The 25371-nt window shown below is 47.9% G+C and overlaps 1 protein-coding gene across 1 annotated transcript; it reads right to left on the bottom strand.

Moving 5' to 3' along the window:
* Nucleotides 1-214: 214 nt before the first annotated feature.
* Nucleotides 215-25371, bottom strand: LOC135459928 (sodium- and chloride-dependent GABA transporter 1-like). Its single transcript, XM_064736414.1, has 14 exons — nucleotides 25040-25371; nucleotides 20398-20529; nucleotides 19028-19128; nucleotides 15939-16048; nucleotides 15445-15577; nucleotides 14120-14254; nucleotides 12459-12562; nucleotides 12058-12182; nucleotides 11280-11392; nucleotides 6647-6778; nucleotides 5818-5920; nucleotides 5346-5446; nucleotides 4433-4600; nucleotides 215-1931 (listed from the first exon to the last, which is right to left on the bottom strand). The coding sequence occupies exons 1-14, from the start codon at nucleotides 25278-25280 to the stop codon at nucleotides 1827-1829; spliced, it is 1803 nt and encodes a 600-aa protein (XP_064592484.1). The 5' UTR covers nucleotides 25281-25371; the 3' UTR covers nucleotides 215-1826.

Here is a 25371-nt window from a genome sequence, read left to right as displayed (position 1 = left end):
TCTCCCAAAGGGGTCTGAGCTCAGCTTTCACCAGAAAACTTCTTGGTCCACAGGCTGGAAGACTGGTGAGGAGTAGGTTGGCCCCATGCTCTGGTGAGTCACAGGGACAAGCAGCACAAGGCCTACCTGCAGCATTCTGAAGCTACTATTGGAGAGCAGAACAATTGTGCAAGGGCTCATCACGCATCTGTCACCTGCAGGGGGACTGCAGCGTGTCACTCTGAGGCCAGACTCATTGACAGGAGAGATGGGTGGGATGTACCTTTTCTTGAATGCTCATTTATGAGTTTGTTGATTCTGATCTAAAGCTGGGAGTGTCAGCAGGCCTGGCAATGCTGTGCCAGGGGAGGGGAGAGACTAATCAGCACTAAGTCACAGCATGTGTGCTCATCAAACACTCTGTGTACAAGGATGTCTCTGTGTGGAGTCACTGGCACAACTGGGAGTGTCACTGTCACACCTACACGTGGTGCTGTGACAGGCCACCTCCTTTCACACAGCTTTACCACCAAGAAATATGCTGCTGTTCTAGAATGGCTCTGAAACACTTCACAGCCTTCTCCAAGGTGTTGCACTCTTCCAGCACCATCTACAAGAGCTCTCAGCCCTCTGTGGTTTGTGTGTTGGGAGCTGGGATGTGCCAGTGACTGATCTGGCTGAACAAGGGAAGGCAGCACTGCTTCACAGGTGTGGGTTTAACATGGTGGTTACATCCTGACAACTGCCTCAGGAATTCCTGCATTCCACCAGATGGGGTTTAGGAGTGGCCACTTCCTGAAAAAGCTATAAACTGAACCACCCATGGCATCATGCTCCATCTGATTGTTTCCCATCCAGGACACAGCCTGGGAGGGTGCTTGGCAGGAATTACCCTGTTTTATCTTGGACGGAGATTTTCACAGTGCTGTAAAATCTCTTTATGACACAGCTTTGCCTCTGCACGAAGCTTGTTGTGGTCAGTATGGGAAACTTGAACAGCCTGTAGCAAAGAGCCCTCCATTTACCCTTTTAGCTGCTTTTTAGGGTCAGGGTGTGGCTACTGCACACAGCTACAGAGGGCAGGATGCTCCAGAAAAGAAAGGTTGACTGCTCCACTGGGCTCTGGCTCACAGTGCCAGCCCCAATGGATGCAGCAAACATATCTGGAGACTGTGCAGGGATGAAACATGGCACTGTGAGCAGCACACACTGTCCCCAAACCCTTCTCCACGTGTGGGGTGATGTCCTACAGCTACCAACAAGCAGGACTTCTCACTAGAATCCCTTGTTCTGCACTAGAGCCCTTTGCTCTGCACATCCCCTCCAGTTATGCATTTGCTGGTGTTTTATGCTCCATCAGCCAACAGCCATCTGGGATTTGAACCTAGTGGTAGCAATCTCTCTGGGGTGAAACACAGCTGTGTGCTGGGGGATGCTCTGTGGAGCTTCACATGGAAAGGTGAGAAAAACAGAGAAGTGGATAACAACCAGTCTAAGCTCTCCAGAGACACCACCTCTCCTCAGGAGGAGGAAGATGTGGGCACCAGCTGCTCCTCCCTGGGGGCCTGGACCAGGATGTGGCAGGAGGAAGGTGGCCACCACACAATGCCCTGGGCCAGGATGGTGCAGGATGAAGGTGGCCACCACACAATGCCCTGGTGGCAGCTGGTCCAGGGCCTTGGTCAGCCATGCCAGGAGGAAGAGCCACGAGCAGGTTCCTCCAGGTCCACCAGGACAAAGGAAAGCCACCGCAGAGCCAGGGACAGCCAGGTGTGCCAGAGGAGCTCGAGGGACAATGTGGAGCTTTGAGCAACTACAGGGCAGAGCGAGGAGCTGGGGCTTTCCTCCTACACGGCGGCGTCCGAGATCTTCCCGTTCAAGGATGTCTTGGGCTGGAGGCCGTTGTTGTGAGCGTGCCCCTCTGGCCTGGGCTGGGTCATCTGCTGCAAACGCTGCCCAGGAATGAAAGGAGAGACTGTGTCAGCCAGGGCTGGGTGGCAGCAGTGAGGGGTGGGATCCTCGCCACACGGCTCAGAGGTGACCCTGATTGCAGGGCAAGGGGGTGGTGCATGCAGTGACTCCTCCAGCAGCATTTGGTAGTACCCCAAAAGCCTCTGAGGCACCTTTGCTTGGATGCTGCACACAGCACAGCAGCTCCTCCTTTTATTTGAAACATCCTGATAAGAGGCAAACTGTTACCAGGCAAGACCAGCTGCCAGGAGGAAGGAGAGCTGCAATGCCACAGGCTTCAGAGCAGACCTATTTTTCAATTAGGGTTGATTACAGAGCATTACTAAGTAACTACAGCAGGTTAACAAGGTTAGAGTCCGTGCCTTTGATGCTGATCAGAACATCCACCTGCACAAACCTTTGCACAGCAGTAATTCCTGCCGCCCTGAGCTGATCAAATGGAAATTGGAGAGTCAAGTAAAGTGAAGCAAGAACCCATGAAAATATGGAGGGGCCAATCATTACTGGAGGCATGTGGATTGAGCATGAGGAGTGATGAAAAAGAATGAATCACTTTTGCCAGTCAGGGAGGGACTGGTGCTGTGCACTGCAGAAGAGAATGCAGAGGGGGATTAAGCCTGACCTGAACAGACATCACTGAGAGAAGCAGAACCTCTTTCCAGTAAAGGGGAACAAACTCCTACCCTCCAATACCACTGAAGTGGCTGCTTCTGGGTGAATTCCCTGAAATGTTCACTGAACTGCTTCTGCCATTCATTGTACTTTTTTCCCCTCTAACATTCAGGCTCAGTAGGATCAAAATGACTTGTAATCTTTCCTGTCTGTCAAAACCACTTTATTCAGGATTGGCATCTAATTTCCCTCCAGCTCCAGCTCTATTACAAATTAATCCAGGATCTGTGTATATAAGAGGCCAAAAATTCTCTCTGTCTCTCTGATATTAACACATGCACACACAGATTAGCCTACTTTCTTCCTGCTGCCATCTGCTGCCCACTCCTAGGTCTATGAATGATTGAGAGGGGGTCTGGGTCTCGTGATGTTTGTGGAGAGTCAGACAGGGAGGGTGCACATCAGCCACTCATGCTGCTTACTGGTGCTGATGGTTTGTACAGGATGCTGAGAGAAGGGGTGGAAACACACTCAAGACCTTCCCTCCAAGCTCCTGGGGCAGCACAGGAATGCACAGCACTTTGGAAGGACTGTGGATATAATTGGCACAAGCCTTTGGTCAGGAGGAGTCGAGGTCCCAGAGCAGTTTGGGCTCCCCCAGATGCTGCAGTGTGCCCTCCCCATCTCCAGTGAAACAGGACTGGGACTAGGCAAAGGGTTGAACCCATACCTGTACTTTCAGGCTTCCCTTCCCTCCTTTTCCAGCTTAAATGATGAGTGAATAAGGAGCCCTGTAAATGTCTGAGAAAGGGCCTACAGTTGGAATTCAGCTGGCCTTCAACCCAAAGTCAACAAAGTGGCTTGACATAATACCCCGGCTTGAGTGCTGCAGGAAGGACAAGTACCTAAACCCAGCTTCAGATGAGAAACCAGAAACTGAAAGCAGATCTGAGATCCCTAACCCATCCAGTTCACCCACATCAGAGCCCATCCAAATGGAATGCTGGGAGGAAGAAAACTCAAATCTACCTGCAACTTCACCTCAAAGGTAGAGAACCTGAAGCTGACTTCAGCCCAGTAATTCCAGCCACAACTTCTTTGAGTCAAAGTTTGTTAAAAATACAGCATTCCTAAAATAAACTCATGTGATTTAGATGGCTTCTGGTTGCTGTTCCAGCTGGGCTGGGAAAGTCATAAATCAACACTCCTGGGGTGGTTTCTTACAACTGTAAGCACTGAGGCAGGGATTTGGGGCACAGTGCTCTCTGAATGTCAACACTGTACATAAAATCTTAGCAGTAAGTACTGGGTATGACATGGAGACTCGTGATTCACTGCTTCAAAAAATCCTGCTCAAATTACTAAAGAAAATGTTTTAAACAAGACTAAGGTGGTGGGTATTGTAGGTCTTTCTTGCTTCCTAATGCCTCAGTCACTGAGTGTTCTCTGAAAGGCACATGACAAAGCACCCCTGTGCTTGTTTCTGCTGCTAGCAGAGCCTAGCCTGAGACATTTCAGGATTCAGGCTTGGAGGTGCTGATTCCCTGCTGAGGAGTGACAAGTAAAAATGTTCATAGCCAGGAATCCTCAGGAGCTGGGATTTCTCTGGGTCAAGAAACCTCAAGGATTTCTTCCCAAACTCTTCCCTGGCTCCAGTACCCCATGCCAAAGAGATACTCAAGAGATGTTCAGTGCACTGGGGCTGCTCTGAGCCCTCCCTCCCTCTTGGGGGAGATGGTGCACAGAGCTCCTGCAGCACCAACCTGGTGCACTCTGATCACTCTGTCAGAGCAGGACAAAGCTCTGCCTGGTCCAGGTTCAGTTCAGGGAGGAGCTCCCCCTGGGCAGAGGGAGGTGAAGCTGTTCCTACCTGCCGGAGGGTCCCTGTTGAGGTGAAGAAGGAGTAGAGCATGTACCCTGGAATCAGAAACATGGAGGACAGGGCCATGAGCCACCCGATGCCTTGGCCCCACACGGGATAGACGTATTTGCCCAGAGTCAGAGGGGTCATTTCCACCACACTAAAGAAGAACACACCCTAGAAAAGAACACCAGCCATTGCAGGGGAAGTGCAAAATCAGGGTCCCACCATTCCTTCCTTCATTACCTTCTTAGCTCCCAACATCTCTTCTCATTAGTCTGATTCTTTCAGCCCACCAACTGGGCATTTCATATCATTTCTTCTTATCCTGAGCTGGATAAGATATCCTAAGCTTTCCAAAAAGTTGGAATTGGAACACTCCATATTTCCTTCTTCCCTAGACTACTCAGACAAGCAGTGCCTCCACAGAGGTCCTATGCAAGTAAACAGCATCCTCAAGCTGGTCTCAGGAGTCTTCATATCACACCACTCCCTGCACTGCTTCTGCTGGGAGGGCAGGAACCTGCAGAGGCCAAACTGCTCTGCAGCCAGTTATCCTGCATTTGGTGATGGCTTTTGTTCTCATAAGCCTGCCAGAGGCTGAAGCTGGAGTAGCTGAAAGCCAGAGCTGATAACAGCTTTTTAAAACATCACATTATTTTGCTTATCATCTCACATCTCAAAAAAGAAAAAAAAGAACCGATGGCCTCATTTAGATTAAAAGCAATCATCTAGAACTTTTTTATGGGTGATTTCCAGCAGGCAGAATGAAAGAGGCTCTTCTATCACTTTACCCATCTCCAGCCTGCCTGGGACCCCCTTGCACCAGACCTGCCCAGGGTTGAGAACAGAATGTTTCCCTACAGCCCATCTAGAGACCTCTCTAGACCTATTCCTGCACAGAGGATTCCCCGGGTCTTACCAGGCAGACAAGAGGTGTGAAGAAGGCCCAGCAGATCTTCCACCAGATGCAAGGCTTGTAGCCAATCATTTCTTCAATGTTCCTGTAAAACCTGTTCACACCTACAAGAAGAAATGAGTACTGAAAGAAAACCCCATCTCTGCACCACGGTCTTCATCTCTTCTCCTGGCAGAGCACAGGCCAGGCACAGCAAGAGGGTGACAGGGTGGCATGAGAAGAATTATCTGGAAGGGATGGAGTAGTGGGACACAAACTCATGCTAACAGCTTCCATGTTCCTGATGTCCTCTTGTGCTGAGGTTTTGTGAGGGCCTGGAGAAGTGAGATTACACCCTTCCACTCCTGATTTTCTGAAGTTATCAATCTAAGTCATTTTTGGCTGCAAAATTGTCATTGTGTTCACTGGTTTTGGCTTTTTCAGCAAGTCACCATGCCCACAGAGAAAACAAAGGAACAAGGTGTTTTGTGCTTACCATAACACCAAGAAATTGAGATGGTCTCAAAGAAGACAAGAAAAAGAAGACACATGCCACTGGCTGAGTAGTAATCAAACAGCTTGAAGACATAAATGCCTCCCTGAAAAGACAAAAACAGGGTCAAGGAGTTCAGTTGCAGATTATGATCAACAATATCAGCCACAGCTTGGATTGCTACTGTCCCTGTCTGTTGGTTGAATGCCTATTTCCTTGGACAGTAGAGCCACTGTTGCGATGTTTCCCCTCGAATCTGGCTCCCAGCAGCAAAACTGATGTGCTCTTGCAGACAATTAGCCAGACTGCTCAGGCATAGCCCAGGGTAAGGAGGAAAGAAATTACTGGGATCTCTTCTATTTCTCTGCTTTGGAAGGAGTCAATTTAGCCTGCTCTGCCTCTCCCTGGAGTTTGCCTTGCCCCCTCATGAACCCACACAGCTCCACAAATGGTCTCCAGACCACTCAGCCCTCACCTCCCCTCACAAGAACTTCAGCTTCAGCTCCAGCGGTTCAAGCCCCCAACAGACACGTTTTCTTTGTGTTATCTTAATTCTTTGAAGTAAGCATTCCCTAAATTTAGGCTCTGTTGGCTTGAGTCCTCAGTGCAAACAGCAGAACAACAGGCCAGACTGACAATAGGATGGTGCTAAAAATTATGGAGGCATCCTAAGATGAGATCACTTGAGATGCAGCAGTGATGAGCAAACTACTTCACCCAGAATAGGGGAAATGCTGTCACTTGTCCCAAAGCTTTGGTGGTGCTGTGAGATGCCAAGTGGCCAGAAAGGAGTCAGGAATGGAGGTACAAGCACAGCCTGTACCATCTGTACCTGGGTGATGTTGGAGAATCCAATGAGATAAGAGATGAAGCAGACTATTGCGATGAAGATCTTCTTCCTGGCTCTTAGGACTCGAGGGTACTCATCCATCAGGGCTGTAATGAACCCTTCCACAGTGCAGAACTATGGGAAAAGGCATACACTGATGATATATATATAACTGTGTATATATATTTATATATATAAGTATATACATGTATATATATACTTATATTTTTATATATATAAGTATATATATACTTTTTTATATATATATATATCTGAGGATATATATATATATATATAAGTAACTTAACCTGCACACATTTAACTTCAGTGTTGAGAATCTTATGGATTCTGCAGACTCCAGAAAAGAAAGAGTGCACAAAGTTGGTCTGAACCATCTTCTGAAAATTCATCTCTCTCCCCCCCGAATATAGATTGAGCTAGGAGCACCAACTATAAATATTAAGTTAAATACTTAAAAATAGCTCAGCTAAATCTCTGCCTTTTGCTTCTCATACAAAGCCTGCTCTTTCTTCCCATAAACTCTCTAGGGCCTCCCTATGACTGCCCTGCTCCCCAGGCTGCCAGGCCCTGTGCCACAGTTTTTGTCTGGCTGCTGCTGGGACACGTGCAGGACCTTTATTGCTCTTCTCTTCTTGCTCCTTCCAGCCTGTGGCAGCAGCCCTTGTGCTGTTCAATGATGTAAATGCTCAATAAGGACCTGTATTACCCAGTCCTTTGTGCATGGAAATAACAACATCTCTGATTACCCAGTCCTTGACTGCATTTCACTTTTTCAAGCACACAGCATTAAATGCATGTAGCACAACAAAAGCCCATCTTCACAGCACATCGTCTTTCCAGAAGTGGAAATCTCTGGATGGTTTGTGCAGAGCAGCACCAGCCACAGTATAATAATGTTGTCTGCACCATAACACATAACAAAATCCCCATGAGTGTTGCCTTCTAGTTTTCCTTCTACTTCTGCCTTCTGGCACAAGGGCAGTTTGACTGCCCTTGTGAAGTGCATTCTTCTCTCCTATCCCTTGATAAATTGTGAGATTTACTTTTATATCTTGCTCCCAGAAACTACAGGTAACATACCCTCTCTCTGAGAGAGCACATCTTGCCTCTGGCAATAACCCAGGGAATTTATGAGGGCAGCAAACTGCCTTCCCTGGTCATGCTGAGCAAATGTACAAGCCAGTGCAATGAAAATTAAAGTGGTTTCATCACTTCTCAATGTCAGGGACTTCCCTGTCCCTGGGAAGAAAAAAATCCCCTAGAGTGAAGGTGGAGATATAGATCAAAAAGAGCAGCAGAGGGTTGGGAAGGCGTGTGAAAAAAAAATGGAAGGCCTGAGCCTATTATAGCAAAATTAGGTACCCCAATGCAGGGAAATGACTAGTATTTGATTTTATGGTTTTGGAATGTTGAATATTTGTTCTATTAAAACTGTACAATATTACATTATAACTATATTAAAGGGAGGTATTATAATGTACTATATCTATACTACAAAGAATACTAAAGAAATACTGCTAACTAACAACTCATGACTGTCTCTTGACAGTCAGGACACAGTTTTGAGTGACTGGCTAAGGAAACAAAATAATTTTTAGTAGAACTTAATTGCTAAATTTTTTTAGATAAATAATTTTCTAACACAGTCTACATGTGTAAAACAAGAGGAGTAGTAAGCAGAGCTAAGAATTGTTTTCCCTTCTTCTCTGCCTCTCTCACAGCTTCTCTCTGTTCAGAGGGCATTGAATACCACAGCCTGTAGCTGGGCAGGGATGGTGGAAGAGCTTGCACACTGCTGACTGCTGGGGCTGCCTTCCACGTGGTCAGAGCAAGGCAAAGGGAGATGTGCATGCCCAGGGCTTTACATCCACGTGGAAATCCAGTATTCCCAGAGCATCAAAGCTCCACTGCTTACACTTGAATTTTGAATGAGCTAAGCTTTTTATGTTGCACACAAGTGCCATTAAAGCATCTCTTGCTGTTCATGCATGGGTTAAGCTGCCTTTAAAGCCATTGACAGTGAGTGCTTCACCCCACCCCACCTGGCTTCTTGTCTGGGAGAGTCAGGACTGAGCTGGCACCACAGTTTGAAGAGATAGCATGACTAAAAAACCTCTGCTGAAAGCTATTCCTTCCACATGGATGCATGGCCAGGCACTGCCAGAGCCATGGCAGGGCCAGGGGATCTGAGACCAGAAAGGCAAATGCATTTGGAGGGGAGCAGCCCTGGTCATGGGCACAGAGTGGTGTCCAGCAGAAAAGGAGCAAAGGAAATGATGCCTTAGAAAACTGGATGGAGTAAAGCTGACAGCAGAAAGAATGATCAAAATCAGGGAATGCTGAAAGGGAAAGACAGGGAGATGGGTGGTGAGGAACAGGGCTACAAATTCAGTTGAATTCTCTTTGTCTCCTATCAAAATTAAGCTCCTGTGTAATGGATAAGGTGGAGAAACAAATGGTTGTATATTGCTTTTTCTAGCCATGGAACTGACAATGACCTTCATACCATTTACTGAAAATTGCCTCAAGACAGCCTCAGACTTCATAGGGGATGCAGCCTGGAGGAGGTTTAACTTTCCACTCCAGGGACTGCAGGTGCTTGGCATGGGGCTCACTTTCCCCAGCTTACAGACCAAACCTTGGCTGCTTGCACATGCAGGCACCTGAATGAAAGCATGCTGCTTTCAGAGTGGCATGGAGCTGAGCACTGGTGCCTCCTGTTCTTGCCACTGCAATCTGCTTTCCAAAAAATTCTCCTTTTCCCACCAACCCTCTCCAGCCACAACTTTTAGCATGCATTCTTCTCTTCTTCATGCCTCACCCTATAATATTATTTCTTTCCCAAGCATTTTATTTCCATTAACTTCACTTTTTTGCTCCTTTCCTCTTTAGGGGCCTAATCATTACACAAAGTGCTGGGTGCAGTAATCTGGGCTTGGGAGCCACAAGAGTGGTCTCACTGCTGGCAGCTGGAAATCCTCATGACCAACGTGTGCCAGGCAGCCTCACATGGGACAGACACAGGGCTGGCAGTCACAAGGCTTGCCAGCTCCCCTGAGCAATAAATGCCTGACCTGGAAACTGGTAGGTCAAAAGGAAGCACTAGCATATTATGAAAGAGGGTCTGGATGGGAGAGAGCTGAAGCCTGGATGGATCAGAGCAGAGGGAACACCAAGGCACAGGAGCGAGGTGTCAGCACAGGTCACTCATCCCACAGGAGCAGCCAGGCAGGAAGAGCAGCTGGAGCTGTGCTGAACCTGCAGGACACAATGCTTGCTCCCCATCTGCAAATGCCACAAAGGATATGCAATCAGCATGCAGAAAAACCTTTTTTTTTTTAAACTAAATGTTTCAAAACGCATGTGGAACTGCAGCCAGTGTAGCAAGCAGCCTGTGCTCACTGGTTTACATGCAGAAGCTGCCATGCTGTTGCTGGTGTGTTTGAATGAGGCAGAGCTCCAGCATGCAGACAGAAAGCTGCTTCACATGTATTTAGCTGTGCTGTTTAAAAGCTTGTTTTCCTTTTGATGCTTCATTCCCCCACCCCAGCCTCTTCCTCCAGGCAATGAGAGCCTCGCAACAGACTGTCTGCCCTCTGAAACTGGCTGTCAGAAGGCACGTGGAGAATTTCAAGGGGTATTTCAGAAGCAAATGCAGCAAATAAATTCCACACAGAGTGCTTAGAGGGCTTATTGTCATGTCTCCATTTACCAGCACTGAGTGAATAATCCATGCAGATAAATGTTTTTTTCTGTAAATGTAGTTTCTTTCAGAACATTCAGGTATTATTTTAATTTTTTTTCCTATATAATGTCTGTGGTAATGCATTCATGAGCTTTATAAAATGCGTATGAGAGTGTGACATGATTGAAAACCAGGTTTGGTTGATTAGATTTTCCTGGAAACCAGGTGTGACATTTCAGGAATAGGTTTGAGTCTGATTGTGAAGTAGGCTTGGCTTTATGAACACTGCCTGTAATCCAAGAGAGCATCCATTTTGTGCTGATAGTTTGTGCTGCAAGAGAAGAGCACAGGGGCACAAGGGTGGATGTGACAGACCAAGTGCACGTTTTTGTAGGAAACTTTGATTTCTATACACTCAAAAGGAAGGCATGCTGCAATTCACTGCTTTACTGGGTAGCTACTTTTATGCTGAATTATCAGAAAAAACCCTATCACCACTTGTAAAAATGCAGAGATAATGGTTTTTTGTTTGTTTTGTGAGGGCTCTGAGGTGGCAGGGTAGAGACCTTTTGCTACATCTAACTTCTTCCACCTCAAGTATCTTGTAAAACTTTGCCACCAGATAAGAGGGCAAAGCAGTCAGGGTACCCAGGCACAGACTTTTCCAAGGCATGACTCCTTCCTTCTGCCAGGATCTATCTATCCCTGCTAACCTATGGACCAGGCCAGGGAGCTGCAGCTCTGATTAGGGTTGCATTGTTGTTGGCATCAACAGCAATGCCAAAATGCTGCAGGAAAGCACAGCCCTCACACCAAGAGAGAACAAAAACCCACTCAGCTCAGCACTGTCCCAAGTGCAGAAGGGGACACCACAATTGTACCTGAAGACATTTTTGCATCTTCCTCCACTTTGTCCCTGAGTTGTCTCACCTGACTGTCCAGACCCAGCATCATCAGCATGGAGAAGAAGAGGATTGACCAGAGTGGGGACAAGGGCAGCTGTGTGACAACCTGCGGGTAGGCCAGGAAAGCCAGTCCAGGGCCTGCAGTAAGGAAAAGGGGGATGAGCCCATGGTCACAAAGCATTTGATGGCAAGTCTGAGCTAAGTGCCACAGAGAGACAAAAAATACAGCCAAGAACTCAGGGGGTTTTATACAGGAGCTAGGAACACCTGTGTCTTTGTGCTGTGACACACCAGCTTGGTGGGGGGCATGGGGGCAAGATGGGGAGACAGGATTGGAGAAACAACTCCTGCAAACAAGTAATCAAATTATTGCAACCAAATGGAGCTGGAGCACTGTGCTAGAAAAATAAACTGATATTCAGAGCTTGTTATAACTTTCCTGGTGCTTTTTTTTTTCCCCCATTGCAAAATGCTGTTTCTTGAGATAAAAGCTTTCTCTGGAAAGACAGCAATTTCAAAATATGTCTTCGTGCAGAAAGACACAGTCCTATCTTGGTTAAAACATTATTCTGAGATCACAGTTTCAAGATTTTGCATGCAAAAGGGACTCCAAATTTTGATCACATCTACTGAAAACATAGGTAGTATCTATTCTCCATAAGAAGGTTTCAGAAAGCAAATGGCCTAAATATTTCACTACAGCAAAATAAAACTTCAGCACACCTAGTCAGGAAAGAACAAGAGCACCCCACACAAAAGGTTCTCACAGGTGCTGTTGCATTTGAACCTGGGTTTCTGCTTACCTGAGGAGGCCAGCTCTGACACCGACTTCTTTGTGATGTGAGACATGAAGCCAATGATAGAGAAAATAACAAACCCTGCAAATATGCTTGTGGTGGAGTTTATACAACAGACAATAATGGAGTCTCTGGAAGAGAGAAAGAGAGAAAAAACCCCACCTGCAGGTCCCACCAAGAGCAGAGGGTGGGGTAAACAAAAGACCAAGCCCTGTGGATAGCTGGTCCTGTGCCTTGGACAGGTAGCACAGGTGACACACCGAGTGTCCTGTAGGCAGGGAGCCCCTCTGAAGAGATCACAGTGTGTCCCCCAAGGGGACAGCAGAGATCAGGCAGATTCACCACAACCCCCTGCCTCATCCATGAGGAGTCCCAGCCACACAGGAGGGTGGAAAAAACCCACTGACCTGTAGACGTTGTTGTGGAAAGTGTTGTAGCTGCCCAGAGCAATGAGGGAGCCCAGCCCCAGGCCGTAGGAGAAGAAGATCTGAGTGGCTGCATCCATCCAGACCTGTGGAGAAGGAGCCAGAGGAGGAGTGCAGCAGAAGGGGACTCCATGCTGCAGGTGCATGTCCTGCAGCAGCACAGTGCAGGGCTTGCAGGGAGACTGGGGGCAGACTATGGAGCTGAGTGCTTGGATGTACAGGGAGACAGGGGGCAGACTGTGGAGCTCAGTGCTTGGATGTACAGGGGGACAGGGGGCAGACTGTGGAGCTCAGTGCTTGGATGTACAGGGGGACTGGGGGCAGACTGTGGAGCTGAGTGCTTGGATGTACAGCCCACTGGGGTGGCCAGGACCTGAGGGAGCCCTGTCAGTAGGGCCCAGGCAAGAGTTTCTTACAAACATCTAATCTAAAGGTATTCTCTTTCAGTTTAAAGCCATTCTTCTTGTCCTGTCGCTACATGGGCTTGTCAAAAGTCCCTCTCCAGGGCTTTTCTGTAGGGCCCTTTCTGTACTGGAACATAGGGAATCTGCATCCTTCCATGTGTCAAGTGTATCAAAGTGCAGTCTGGCCCAGCATCAGACATGCCCTCCAGTGGGATGATGTAGATGGATGAAGGGTCATGCATTCCTGAACAGTGTCCTGTGCACATCAGAAGGGTCTCTTGTATTGTCTGAGTCTGTGTGTGCGTGTTTGCTTTCTCACATGTGGCCCCAAGGGATGCTGCTCCACTCAGAGACCCACATCCTTCTCTCACACCCTCCTTTTCCACTAGTGTGTCTTTGATTTTCCAACATGGAAACAACATGTGCAAACAACTGCAGAGGACAGCTTGCAAAGCTGGTCCGAGTGCCTTAAGATGTTAAAGCTTAGAAAGTTCAAGAAAAGGAGGCAAACTGTTTGTTTCTTAATTGCATAGTATTTACACAACTCTTCTGGTCTTGAGAACCCTGTTTCCTGCATTAGAGCCAATGCAGTTGGTAGTATGGTTACAGAGAGTGTCCTGAAAGGGGATCATTGGGACCCTCACTGGAAAGTGACAAATGTCCAGCTGTCCCCACTCACACATGACTGGTGACTTTGGAACCATGGGAGTATTGCTGCTGAAAAACAGAGTCTGTGTATCCTGAAAAACTTCATTTTTGCAAGAATCCCTGTTCCTCCTGGGTCTCCTCTCTGCTACCAGTGACCAAGAACACATTAAGAACACATTAACTCATCACTTAAGCACTTCCAAAACCTACTGCTGTGTGTGCTGCTGTGCTTGTGCTCCTTCTGAAGCCCCCATGCCAGCAGCACATCATCCTTTCTCTGGGACCACCAGGAGAGTCACTGAAATGAGACATTCCCAGCCTAGAGGAGAGGTCCCTTTGTCAGGATAACTTCTGACTCCCCATACCCTGTGGATAACTCTGCCTGGTACAGCAGAGCTGCTGCACAGATTTCCACCCATGAAGGATCTTTTCCTCAGCTTTGTCTCAGCCCTATGGGACAAGGGTCATGAATACTTGCACAGGGTAATTCTAGAGTTATTTAAAGTAGTTACAATATTCATGGGAAGTGCCTGAGGAAGCCTAAAGCAGAGACAGATAGGAGTTAAGAGCTTTCCTCACTAGGCTACTAACCTCAGAGTCAGAGAGCTTCCTGAAGTCAGGTGTGAGGTAGAAGAGGATCCCCTCCTTGGCTCCTGGCAGCGTGACTCCCCGGAACAAGAGGATGAAAAGCATGAAGTAGGGGTAGGTGGCTGAGAAATACACCACCTGAAAAAGACCCCATGGGAGAGAAAACATCAGCCCACCAGTGCCCAGGACCTTTCCTGCCCATGGTGTCATTGAGTCTGGCATGTTCTCCTGTGAGGGGGACAGGATCCCAAGCACAGCCACTTTCAGCAGCGTTTCCTTGCATTTTCTGTCTCCCATTCCCATGCTAGTAACGTTTCTGGCTGTTTAAGGTTTCTCCCTGCCAATGACACACAAGGACATACTAATCACAAAAGTAGCATGCTGAAGTCTGGATGAAATGCCCAAAGACAAGGGAATTGCACAGGGATAATTTTAGCCCACAGAAGTAATCCCCTTAAGTCATCACATCCTTATTTTGCAGAGCTAAAGCTGGTGTTTCTCTAGACCAGTGCATCAAGCAAAACAAGTTGTCTTGATTCCACTGCTTTCTTTTCAGCACTGTTTCAGTATCTTATGGGTATGTGCCATCCCTCATCACAGAGCCCACACCAGTAATCACCAGGGCTTTGCTGTGGCTGTGTAGCTAAAGCCCGTTTGAGAGCCACTGGGGAAGTTAACAGCTTAGGTGACCTACCCCTGAAGTGCTTCTTTCTGATCTCTCCTCTAGATTATTCCTTTCATAATAGTGTCTGGCTGCACCATGCTGTGCTCTAAATAACACATCCCAGCATCTCAGCGCTGCTGTTTCACTAAACAAAGCAATTACCTTTCTACTGTGCTAGCCTGGAACACTGCACAGGGAATAACAACGGGCTTCTCATCTGAACGTCTCCCACCAATATCAAAAGGGCAGCAGGGAAATTGTCAAAGGAGATGGGGAGATTTATTCCACCAGAGGCAATTTAAGAGACTGTGATTGTCAGAAGTGGGAGGCAACAAGAAGCTTTGTTCTCTCAAAGGGCTGTCCCAAAGTGGGAAATATAAGTAATTTCTGAAAATGCCTCTTCCCAAAAAGAATGCATGCTCAGACCCATGACCCTACAGGCAAGAGCTATTCTCTACACTTAGAATGAAAATTACCATAAACATCATAGCAATTTTCACAGCCATGAAAGGTAAATGTCAGGAATTTAATAGCATCTATTGTGATTTTGCCTCTAAACACCGTAACCTTAGTTATAGACACTTAAATAAAATTGAGTCTGGAGGACATTTTGACGGCACAGCAATGAGAGGCAGCACCAAAAGACCCAGCCCTCACACTGTACCTTGCCTGTCCACTCCACACCCTTCCAGATGGAGAAGTAGACCAGCAGCCAGGCCAGGGCCAGCGTGCCAGCCAGGGGCCAGCGGACAGTGCCAGGCTCCCCCAGGCCTCCGGACATCTGGTGCATGTTCCTCCTAAGGGTGGGAGACACACTGTCAGGAGGAACTCTAACAACCAAGGGCTGAGGAATTTGGAGCTCCCAGAGGTGGCTGGAGGGGGAAAGGCCAGGTGCAGACAAGTGTGAGAACCCACAAATCCCTAGAGGGAATGAAGATCATCGTGATGGGACAAAGGGAGGTGAAGAGAGGTGGAGAGACTGCCTGCAGGTCCATCTGACGTGCATCTGCACAGGGCACCCCATGCCCACCATGGCTGTAACGCCCTTATGCCAAAGCTGCCCAAGGAGCAGAGCCCACAGGCACAGCCACAGCCCTGGTGGGCAGGCACAGTGACCACAGGGAGGGAGAAACCTGGTGTGGGCAGCTGGGGACGTACTCCCAGAACTCGGTGACGGCGCTGGTGAGGTTGGTGGTGTCGTTCAGGGAGTAGTTGGAGAAGCAGCGCTCGGTGTTCCAGGCGTTCCCACAGCTCTGCCACGGCAGGTCCTGCACCAGAACAAGGACACCAGGGTCACCATTCATGGGATATCTCCCAATGAAATCTGGCTTCTTCTAAACTGAAGCCCCTTAATATTTTTTTTTTTTTTGCAAAGATAATGGGCAGCTCCACTGGATGGGCATACCCTTGTAGCCAAAATAATGGAACAATTTTCAAAAATATGATAAATTGTGACAAGGATTTTTGGGGAAAAAATATCATGATGTGATTAGGGCAATACTGTAGCTCCAATAAAATGTTAGCAATTCCCCACATAGAAAGCCACTTCCAATTAACTGTTGATAATTAATACCTACAAATTAAAATACTATCAAGGGATACTGTGTTTATAACCATTACAGCTTTTTGCTAGCTTCACTCAACAAGTGGCTGGAATTTACTGCACAAAGAATAAGCAGGGATTTGTTTCTTATGTTTAATTTACACCAACTTCAATGCTTAAAAAGCAACATGGCCCTGAGAATGGAGGCAACGGGTTGTCTACACAAACAGACTTTCGTAACACAAGCACAGGAGAAAATTGTGCAGGACAGTAGCTGCCTGATGCTGTCCACTGCCCTGATTATAAGCAGCACACAGGGATTCCTGGGAGAGGTTTGCACTGTGGGTAGCAGTGTGACAGTAGCACAACTCTACAGAGTTACTGCAGTCAGCTCTGGCACTGCAGGCAGGGAAGCAGCAGTGCCAGGGGCCGTGTGAGGGTGCAGGGTAACTCGCCCAGGCCATGCAGTGCCACGGCTGAGCCAGCCCAAGGAAGAAGTTCAGATATGTCCCCATGAGCAGCTAGCTCTTTTCCCAAGCACAGTGAGTGTAGAGAAATGCAGAGCAGCTATTCTGGGTGATTTCCTTCTGCAGATAAGGCCTGAGGCTCCAGCTCAACAAAGCTTTAAGAAGAAGTTTGTATCCATCCCTATTCCTCCAGCAATGTAGACCTCTTAATTGTAAAAGCAGACCCACTGACGAGGGGAGAGAATGATGCATCTGACTCCATCTTATCAGAAGGCTAATTTATTACTTTATTATACTATATTATATTAAAGAATACTATACTATACTAAAGAATACAGAAAAGATACTTACTGAATACTAAAGAGATAATGAAAACTTGTGACTCTTTCCAGAGCCCTGACACAGTTTGGCCTAGATTGGCCAAAGAGTGAAAACAACTCCCAGCAGAATCCAATGAAACAATCACCTGTGGGTAAAAAAATCTCCAAACACATTCCACATGAGCACAACACAGGAGAAGCAAATGAGATAAGAATTGTTTTCCTTTTCTCTGAGGCCTCTCTTGCTGCCTTTCAGCTTCTCAGGAGAAAAACCCTGGGTGAAGGAATGTTTTCAGAGAGTATGAATGCCGTGCTCTTAAAAAATATTATATGTATTTTAAGTGCCTTGTGCCATGAGTGCCTTTAAGTGCTGCCTTCACTGCTCCATCTAAATCAGTTCACTCCAGCAGATGATACCTTCAAATGTGGCATCCTGGCAGAATGGTGACTATTGCAGGGGTGGAGGTGACATTCCAATGGCCACCTGGACCACTGCACCCTCCTCAGCAGTGGTGATTTCATGAGGACTTGCTAACTGCACTGAGGAAAAGGCAGTGGCTTGAGCAGTGCTGCACAGCAGCTCTTCAATTCTGCATGTTAGAGAAGCTGCACAGCTCTCACAAGGAGGAGCAGGCTGGGGGCAGTTTGTTGCTGCTCCATTTCCTCTGAATTTTAGGAGACAGAAACTGCAGAAGGCAGGCTGGGCTCTTATTATAGTTCAAAATACTCTTAGTTAAATTTAGGAGGCACAGGGGACAGACATCAGCCTGGCTTTTTCATTTGCACCTCGGGTCCTTTTGGGAATTTGGAATTTTTTTTGAGCCAAACATCTGGATCTGCTTATTTACATACATACACTGTCCCCACCTGGGTCTGTAACACCTGAAGGTGCCAAAGCCTTATCCTGAGAAACATCCTGCCCAGGGTGGAGTTGGGATGGGTTACCTTGGGGAAGACCTCTGTTTATTTGGGAGCCCCTGAGGGTGCATCTAATCACCCACAGCCAATAATTCTGTTCTAGATCCAGGACCCTACAGTGATAGGTGGTGCTGGTGGCAGAAACACAGTTGGGAATGCCAAATGAAATGATTCAGCAAAAGTCTTGATAGATACTTGAAAGTTTTGCTGGAACAAAAAGGAAAACTGGTTGTACAGTGTCCACAACAGCATTTCAAGGCTATATCTAAATGAAATTTATAAAGATCCCATTTGAACCATGGGGTTGATGTCTTTAAGGCTTCAGGTTGCTCAGAGACTTCCATTAAGGAAACTCTTACCAGTTTCTGGGTTGAAATAAATAATTCAGCTACCAAGAAGTTAATATGGGGTGAGAGACTAACCTTGTATGGTAGAAGACCCTGCTATGAAAGAGGAACCCACTACAAATTATAACACCAAAGCACACACTAAGGGACAGTCACAAGCAGATGTCTAGATACTTTCTGAATCATTTTCCCAGCAGAAAAAAAATGCCTTGGAGATCATTTATCAAGAGAGGAGTGAACAAGAACTAATTAAGATAAGGAGCAAGTTGTGAGAAATGAGACCATGATGTAACAAAGCCTGACAAAACCAGTTCTGGAAATGTGCAGCTCAGATTCGAGCAGCACTAGAAATAAAACAGAAACACAGGCTGAGTTTTAAAGACTGAAGTGAGTGGGGAACAGTTCCTGTAGAGGAGATAGGAACATCATCCCCCAGAGGACAAGCATCACCACCCATCAGCACCACAAAACTGCCTCCAGGGCTGATTAACCTCTTCAGGAAGGGTGTAGCACGATGCTGACAAGGGCTCTTTGCACAAAAGGCAAGCAGCTAGTGACTGCTGTGGGTCATGAACAAACCACTGCCCATAACGGGGAGTGAGGACCCAGAGCACTGAGCCAATGCCACACTGCAGACACGCCCAGGACTCACCGAAGTGAAGGAGTTGAAGAGATAGTAGAGAGCCCAGGCAATGATGACAATGTAGTAGATGTTCAGCCAGAAGGACAGAACCATGGCTGCCAGGCCCACACCTGCAAATGAAGGCAGAAAGCAGCATCAATCCATGTGGGGATACCAGTTGTGGGTTTCTCTGGGTCTGGATTGAAGGCACTTGAAACAGTAATTCATGTTTGGACTCAGGTGTTCATTATTTCTTATCAGTAAAACAGTCTCACTGCTGTGAGTTCAGCAGGAAGACACAAAATGGCCAACAATCTCTTGTTACAAGGTCTTTTAAGACTAACCTATCCAATTAAGAACTGGCACCTGGATTATTTTCCCTTTTAACCCAATAAGTGATCCCAAAGAGCCCCTAATGCAGACTTTCCTGTCTAATAACAAAATGACACCCAAACCCATGAAGAAGAAGGAAGAAGAAGCATGAAGAAGAAACCCAGGATGACACCCTGTGTCCTCCATCTTGCTTCCATCCACGACACACTAAAAATCCCAAAACCTCAATTTCTCACCAAGTGATCACCTATACTACTCTCTATAATCTATTTCACACTTTTGTGGATTCCAGTCTATCTTGGAGTCCAGGAAACTTTCTCCATGAATGAGGGTCAGAGTCAGTGCTGCCCTGGGGGTCAGGGCACCCCAGAGCAGACAGAGAAATATTCCAGTGCCCTGGGTTTCCACAAATCCAAGTCTCCAGTACCAAAGGGAGTTCATGGGCACCACAGCAAGGCTTTTTTTGAAAACCAAAAAAAGGGAACCAGCTTATCAACACAGAGTGTGCTATAGCTGCACAGTGAGCTGGTCAGCAAGGGAGGCTCATTCCCTTATGTCTCTCAGCCACCCATTTCCACTAGGGGAACAATGCTTTCAGTGTGCTACTGGTACTTTATGGACAGAGCTCCATGAAAACAGGATCTGTTCTCTTCCCTGGCAGAATTGTACTTTCCCACATCCAAGGCTTTTATAAATCACCATTGGCTTCTAGAAAACAGTTTTTTCAAGCATGGCAAAAGGTTGCATTCCCATACAATTAAAGTAAGCATATGTTGAGAAAACAAAGGGTCTTCTGCAACTGGAGCCTCTCTGTCACAGTCCCTTGTCCCATAAAGTCCCTTGTCATCACACAGAACTGCTTGAACAGAGCACAGTGATGTTAGTGACTGCAGACAGAGGTCAAGAACAGTTTGATAAAGACAGAGGGGAATCCACAAACCTCCCCCCCCACCTCCACCTGCCATCCCATTCCAGCCCCCAGGAATTTGCTGATTTTCCTTCAAACCATTAGTGGGATTTTGCCTCTAGCGATGTGCCATTTCTGTCACAAACATTCAGCACAATACCTTTGAACATGGGTGCTAATCTCCAGACTCCTAGTCCACCAATAGAGGTATACTGGCCCAGAGCAGTTTCCAGCAGGAAGAGAGGAATCCCAGCAAACACCAGCGTCAGGAAATAGGGGATGAGGAAGGCCCCTGAAAGAAGGAGCAATGTTATCAGGCAGTTCCCCCTTTGCTCAAGAAGGAAATGCCTCCAGCTGCAGTTCCTTGCTCTGCAGCAGCCATGTGATGAGGAGCAGCCTCTCCCAGAGGTGACAGCTTGCAGCTGGAGTTGATGTGTTTGGTGAGTCTCCCACTGAGGTCACACTGCCTTTCCCTTATCACTGTGGGTATGTGTGCACCATGTGTACAAATACACTGGCATCACTAGCTGTGCAATGCCAGGCTCACTTTGTTAGCTGCTTAGGCAATGCTAAACCCAATCTGACAACAACCCCAAAAGCTTGGACACTGACATTGGTAACTCGTTGATGCTTTCTGTCTTACCTGCAGAAGCTTTCAATTCTTCTTCTTCTTCTTCTTCTTCTTCTTGAGGGAATAATGCACAGGAATATCTGGCATAGGCCACTGCTTTCTTTGTTTATGGCTGTTTCAATCTTTTTAAAAAACTGTGACCAAGACTGTATTGGCTCTTGTAACAGTGCTACGTACCACCCCACCTGTGTTTTAGGTTTTACCTTAAAATTCCTAGTGAAAATATTATTCTTCTCTGTGGCCCTATGGAAATTATCTAATACCTCAAAGGAGGTAGAATACTCATTCACTAGAGATATTACTGGCACCAAGAGCAATTAGAATAGGAAAGCCTTGCTGTGTGATTGGAAGGCTGTACAAGTTCAGGGCATCCTGACTTCTAGGATGTGGGACAAAGCCCAGTTTTATCTTTCTCATGCCTGTACTGGAGTGGGCCATCATTTCTGAGGAGGACAAACCTTTGCAGAAGATGCTCACAGGGGACAGAGGGAGGACACTCAGTTTGCCCAGAAGTGGCTGGCTGTGCTCAGGACAGCACTGATTCCTGCACCAGCCTTAGGGCTGAGCTGTCAGTCTGAGTCTTCCTCTCCAGATAATTGTAGGGAAGCAAACACGGAGCCAGCGAGCAAAGCCACTCTGGAGAGCTGTGGCCCAGCTTGCACCCAGCAGAGCCAGGCTCCAGCAGCTGCTCTCGGAGGGCAGGGAAGCAGCCAGGGATGCTGGCTCAGGGGACACCCAGCTGGGGACATCTGCCTGCCAAGCAGGGAGCTGAACCCAGCTGGGAGAGGCAGGTGCCAGCACTCGGCATGAGAGTCCATGGGAGGCAGCGTGCAAGAGGAGCTGGCAGTGGGTGGTGGGCAGAAAACACTCTCTGTGCCAGCAGCTCAGTGACCATAAACCTGAATCACAAGCTGGCATGGAAGCACAGGCTCTTGGCTTCACCAGCAGCCTGGTGCACAGCAGAGAACAGCTCTGGGCATCACTGTGCCTGCTCAGCAGCCTCTCTCCCCTGTGTGCTCACCAGACACCACAGCCTGCTCCCACAGCCCCTGAGAGCCCTGTGGGAAGCCAGTGTCTGCTCCAGGGCTGCTGCCACTCTGCTGCTGTGCAGTTTGGAGGCTGAGCTTAGCAGCAGTGTAAGTCTCCTCCTCGCTTCTGTGCAAGGAATTAATGAAATTTGGCTGCAGCTCTGATGATCCTGCACTTCTCATCTACAGCAGGTCAAGAAGGTTTGTAGGTGAAAGATCTTATTAGATGCTGGGGGAAAAAAAAATAAAACAAAAACAAATAAACTGTTGGACACAAGTCTTTTATCCTGATTTGATTCTCAAGAATTGTGGAAAATTTACAAACCAGACCACCTCCTTTAGCTGAGGGCTGTTGGCAATGACACTGCCACTCTGGAGGGCCACATCCCCAAGCAGGCATGGATCATATAATATCCCCAGGTCCTGTACAGCCAGATGAGAAATCGGTTCTGGAATTTGTATCTAAATTTTGCAGACCAGTACAAAATATGGTTGTATGTGACCTTGTGAAAGTCCCAGCTTGTCTCCAGATCCATGGTGTCAGAGGTGATGACGCTGGTCCTGCTCAGAGCTCTGACCCTTGGAGGCAAGGAGGGATCAATAGTGCCTGGTGCTCACTGTGCAGCCCCAAATCTGCCTGTTCCTAATGCTGCACAGCAGAGAACAACAATTAATCCTTAAAACAGGGAACACTGCCCACGAATCAAAAACTGAGCATTACAAGCTGTTACACTGTGTTGTTTTGAGTCTCAGTGTGCAAATGAGGAGTGGAGGATGCTTATTTAAAGGATTGTTTTTCTCTCAAGTTATTCAAGCTTAGGATCTCACAGGCAATTTTTAGCATGTACTGAGCTGCATTTAGAGTGAATTTGGAGTCTGGTACAATTCTGTTGAGATCAAAGGGACTGTATAAGGTTAGAGATCGCTGTAGAGGCTGGAGGCACAGCTGGGCACATCCAGCTGCGTGCAGGGCCAGCAGGGAGCCCAGGCATCACTTTGGGTGAAGCCTGCTCCCCGCAGCGGCCGGGCCGAGCGCTGTGCTGCCGTGCCCGGGGCTCCCCGCGCCGAGCAAGCCAGCCGTGAGCCGATGCAATGCGACAGCGGTAAGTGAGACGACAATATTTCCATTCAGTTCAATTTGCCTGTGCGTAATGGAAGCAGCCCACACGGCCGCGCTCTGAGCAGCGCACATGCGGGACGCTAAAATTAGCGTTCCACCCACGGTCTGCGGCGCTCCGCGGAGGCTGAGCCGAGGCCGTGCCCGCCCGCTTGCGAAGGAGCCGCGTCCCGGTGATGCTCCCGTGCGTCAGCTCCGGCTCAGCCAGCGCTCCCTCCTTGGTGCTGCCGGCTGCGGGAGCGGCAGGGCCGGGGGAAGGGGCCATCCAGGCTGCCATGAACAGCACGGAGCGGCAGGGTGTTGGGAGCAGGAACCAATTCCTGCATTGCATCTGTCTGCTCACAGCCGGCTGCTCCCTCTGCGTGCCCGCGGCTGTCAGGGCAGAGCGCGCCCAGTGCTAATGCTAAAAATAGCGCTCCGCACCTCCACAGCACCCTCTGACTTTATATGTAGGAGTTTAGCTTCACTACACCCCTCATCTAATTACATCACTGTCATCTCCACCTTTATGTGTGAGGAGACAGTCACAGGCAGCACAGAGCTGTGTGAGACTTGGGATGACACAGCAAACACAGGGCTAACAACCAGTGCTGGACCCAGCCATGGGGAAATGTTCTATGAGGAGAGATAGCAGCCAGAGAGTGGCCACACAAAGTTGACAGACCTGCACTGGTGGCACAGGCCTGGATGTTCCCACAAACCTCACTCAGCTTCACCTGCACATTTCCACCTCTCCACAAAACCCAAAGAAGCTGTGGATGCCCCATCCCTGAAAGCGTTCATGGCCAGGTTGGATGTGGCTTTGAGCAACCTAGTGGAAGGTGTCCCTGCCCTTGGCAGTGGGTTTGGAACTGGCTGATCTTTTAGGTCCTTTCCAACCCTGACCACCATCCTATAATTCTACAATTCTTTGAAAACAGCATGGCCAGTTGGAAATCTTCTTGTCCAAATCGCTAACTTTCTGATCTCCCACTAGGACTCACTCCATGATTCAGAGAAAGGGCCTAGATATCCTTAAATACCATGAAGTTAAGTGGACATTGCTTCAGGGAACAAGACCCTTCTCTTCTCCAGGGCTGGAGGAGAAGAGCATCCTACACTGCCTGCAAGAGCAGAAATGGGCTGGTGATACAAGAAGTTATGAGAGCCAAAGGTAAAAGGAAAATTAAAAAGACATGGAGAAGAAACATGAGATCCTCAGAGCAGCATGAATGAGTGTGGCACTTGGGATGGGGACTCCGGGCCAGGAGGAGCTAAGAGGGAAGCAAAGAGCAATGCTGGAAGACTAGCAGGCAAAAACTAAAATGATATATACAGATTTAAAGGTGAGGAAAATGGGTTTGGACTTGTGTGGGAAGTCTGTAAAATGGTTCAAGGAAGTGAGCAGCTCTTCAAAGGGGAGAAGGAGGGCTGTTTTAGTAACAGGCACAAGCAATGGGAGAGCTCAGCATGGAGTGAGAAGAAAGAGCCTCTGCTCTACTGACACCTGCCTGTACTCCCCTCCACAAAAGCATCTCCCTGACAAGGCAGAAGAAAGAGCACCATTTGAGAGGGGAGCTGAGGCACAGAAGTGTGTTTTCTGAGTTGATCCAAGATGTGCAGAAATTCTGTAGCTGAGCAGGGAGAATTTCCTTGAGAACACCCTAGACTGAGGAGAACCCAACCTTCAACAGATGCAAACTGGCTTCTCTGGAGGTGCCCAGAATCCAGCTGGGTGCCTGTTTGTGCATAGCCCTCCCTGTAAGTAAATGAAGTCCCACATGCCTGGTTTGGGGGTTTTTTTGTAGCAAATTTGAACTTCACAAGCATGACAGAACTCAAACTGCTTGTTATATTTCTTTGGACTGCTTCTTCCCAGCCTGCACTTTCTAGTAAAACCCACAGATCATGGAAACTTGTCTCTGGACAACTTAATAACTCCCACCATGTGGGAGAGCTCTCAGCTGGAGAACCACCCATTTGCCCGGACACACACCAAGCCAAAACCTGCTCAGGTACAAGGCTGCTCATTGTGCACTTCTCTCACCTCCTCCATTTTTGCCACAGAGATAAGGGAAGCGCCAGACGTTGCCCAGACCGATAGCATAGCCCACACAGGACAGCAAGAAGTCGAATTTCCCCTTCCAGGAACCTCTGTCTGGGATCTCCTTCTTCTTCTTCTTGGTGCTCACGACCTCAGGGCTGATGGGCTCTGGCTCCTCCAGGGCTGCCTGCTTCACCTCAGAGGGAGAGCTCAGCTCCACAGAGGTGTTGTCCATCTTGCCCATGGTGGCTCAGAGGTGAATCCACTCTTGCTGAGGGGCTGGAGGAGCAGGAATGGCAGTTTCTGGCCTGGCCACGAGAAGACAGGATGGGAAG

Source organism: Zonotrichia leucophrys, chromosome 1A (genome assembly GCF_028769735.1).
Source record: "Zonotrichia leucophrys gambelii isolate GWCS_2022_RI chromosome 1A, RI_Zleu_2.0, whole genome shotgun sequence".
Classification (NCBI taxonomy): domain Eukaryota; kingdom Metazoa; phylum Chordata; class Aves; order Passeriformes; family Passerellidae; genus Zonotrichia; species Zonotrichia leucophrys.
The sequence above is the reverse complement of the archived record's forward strand: the minus strand, read 5'-3'. Positions and strand labels throughout refer to the sequence as shown.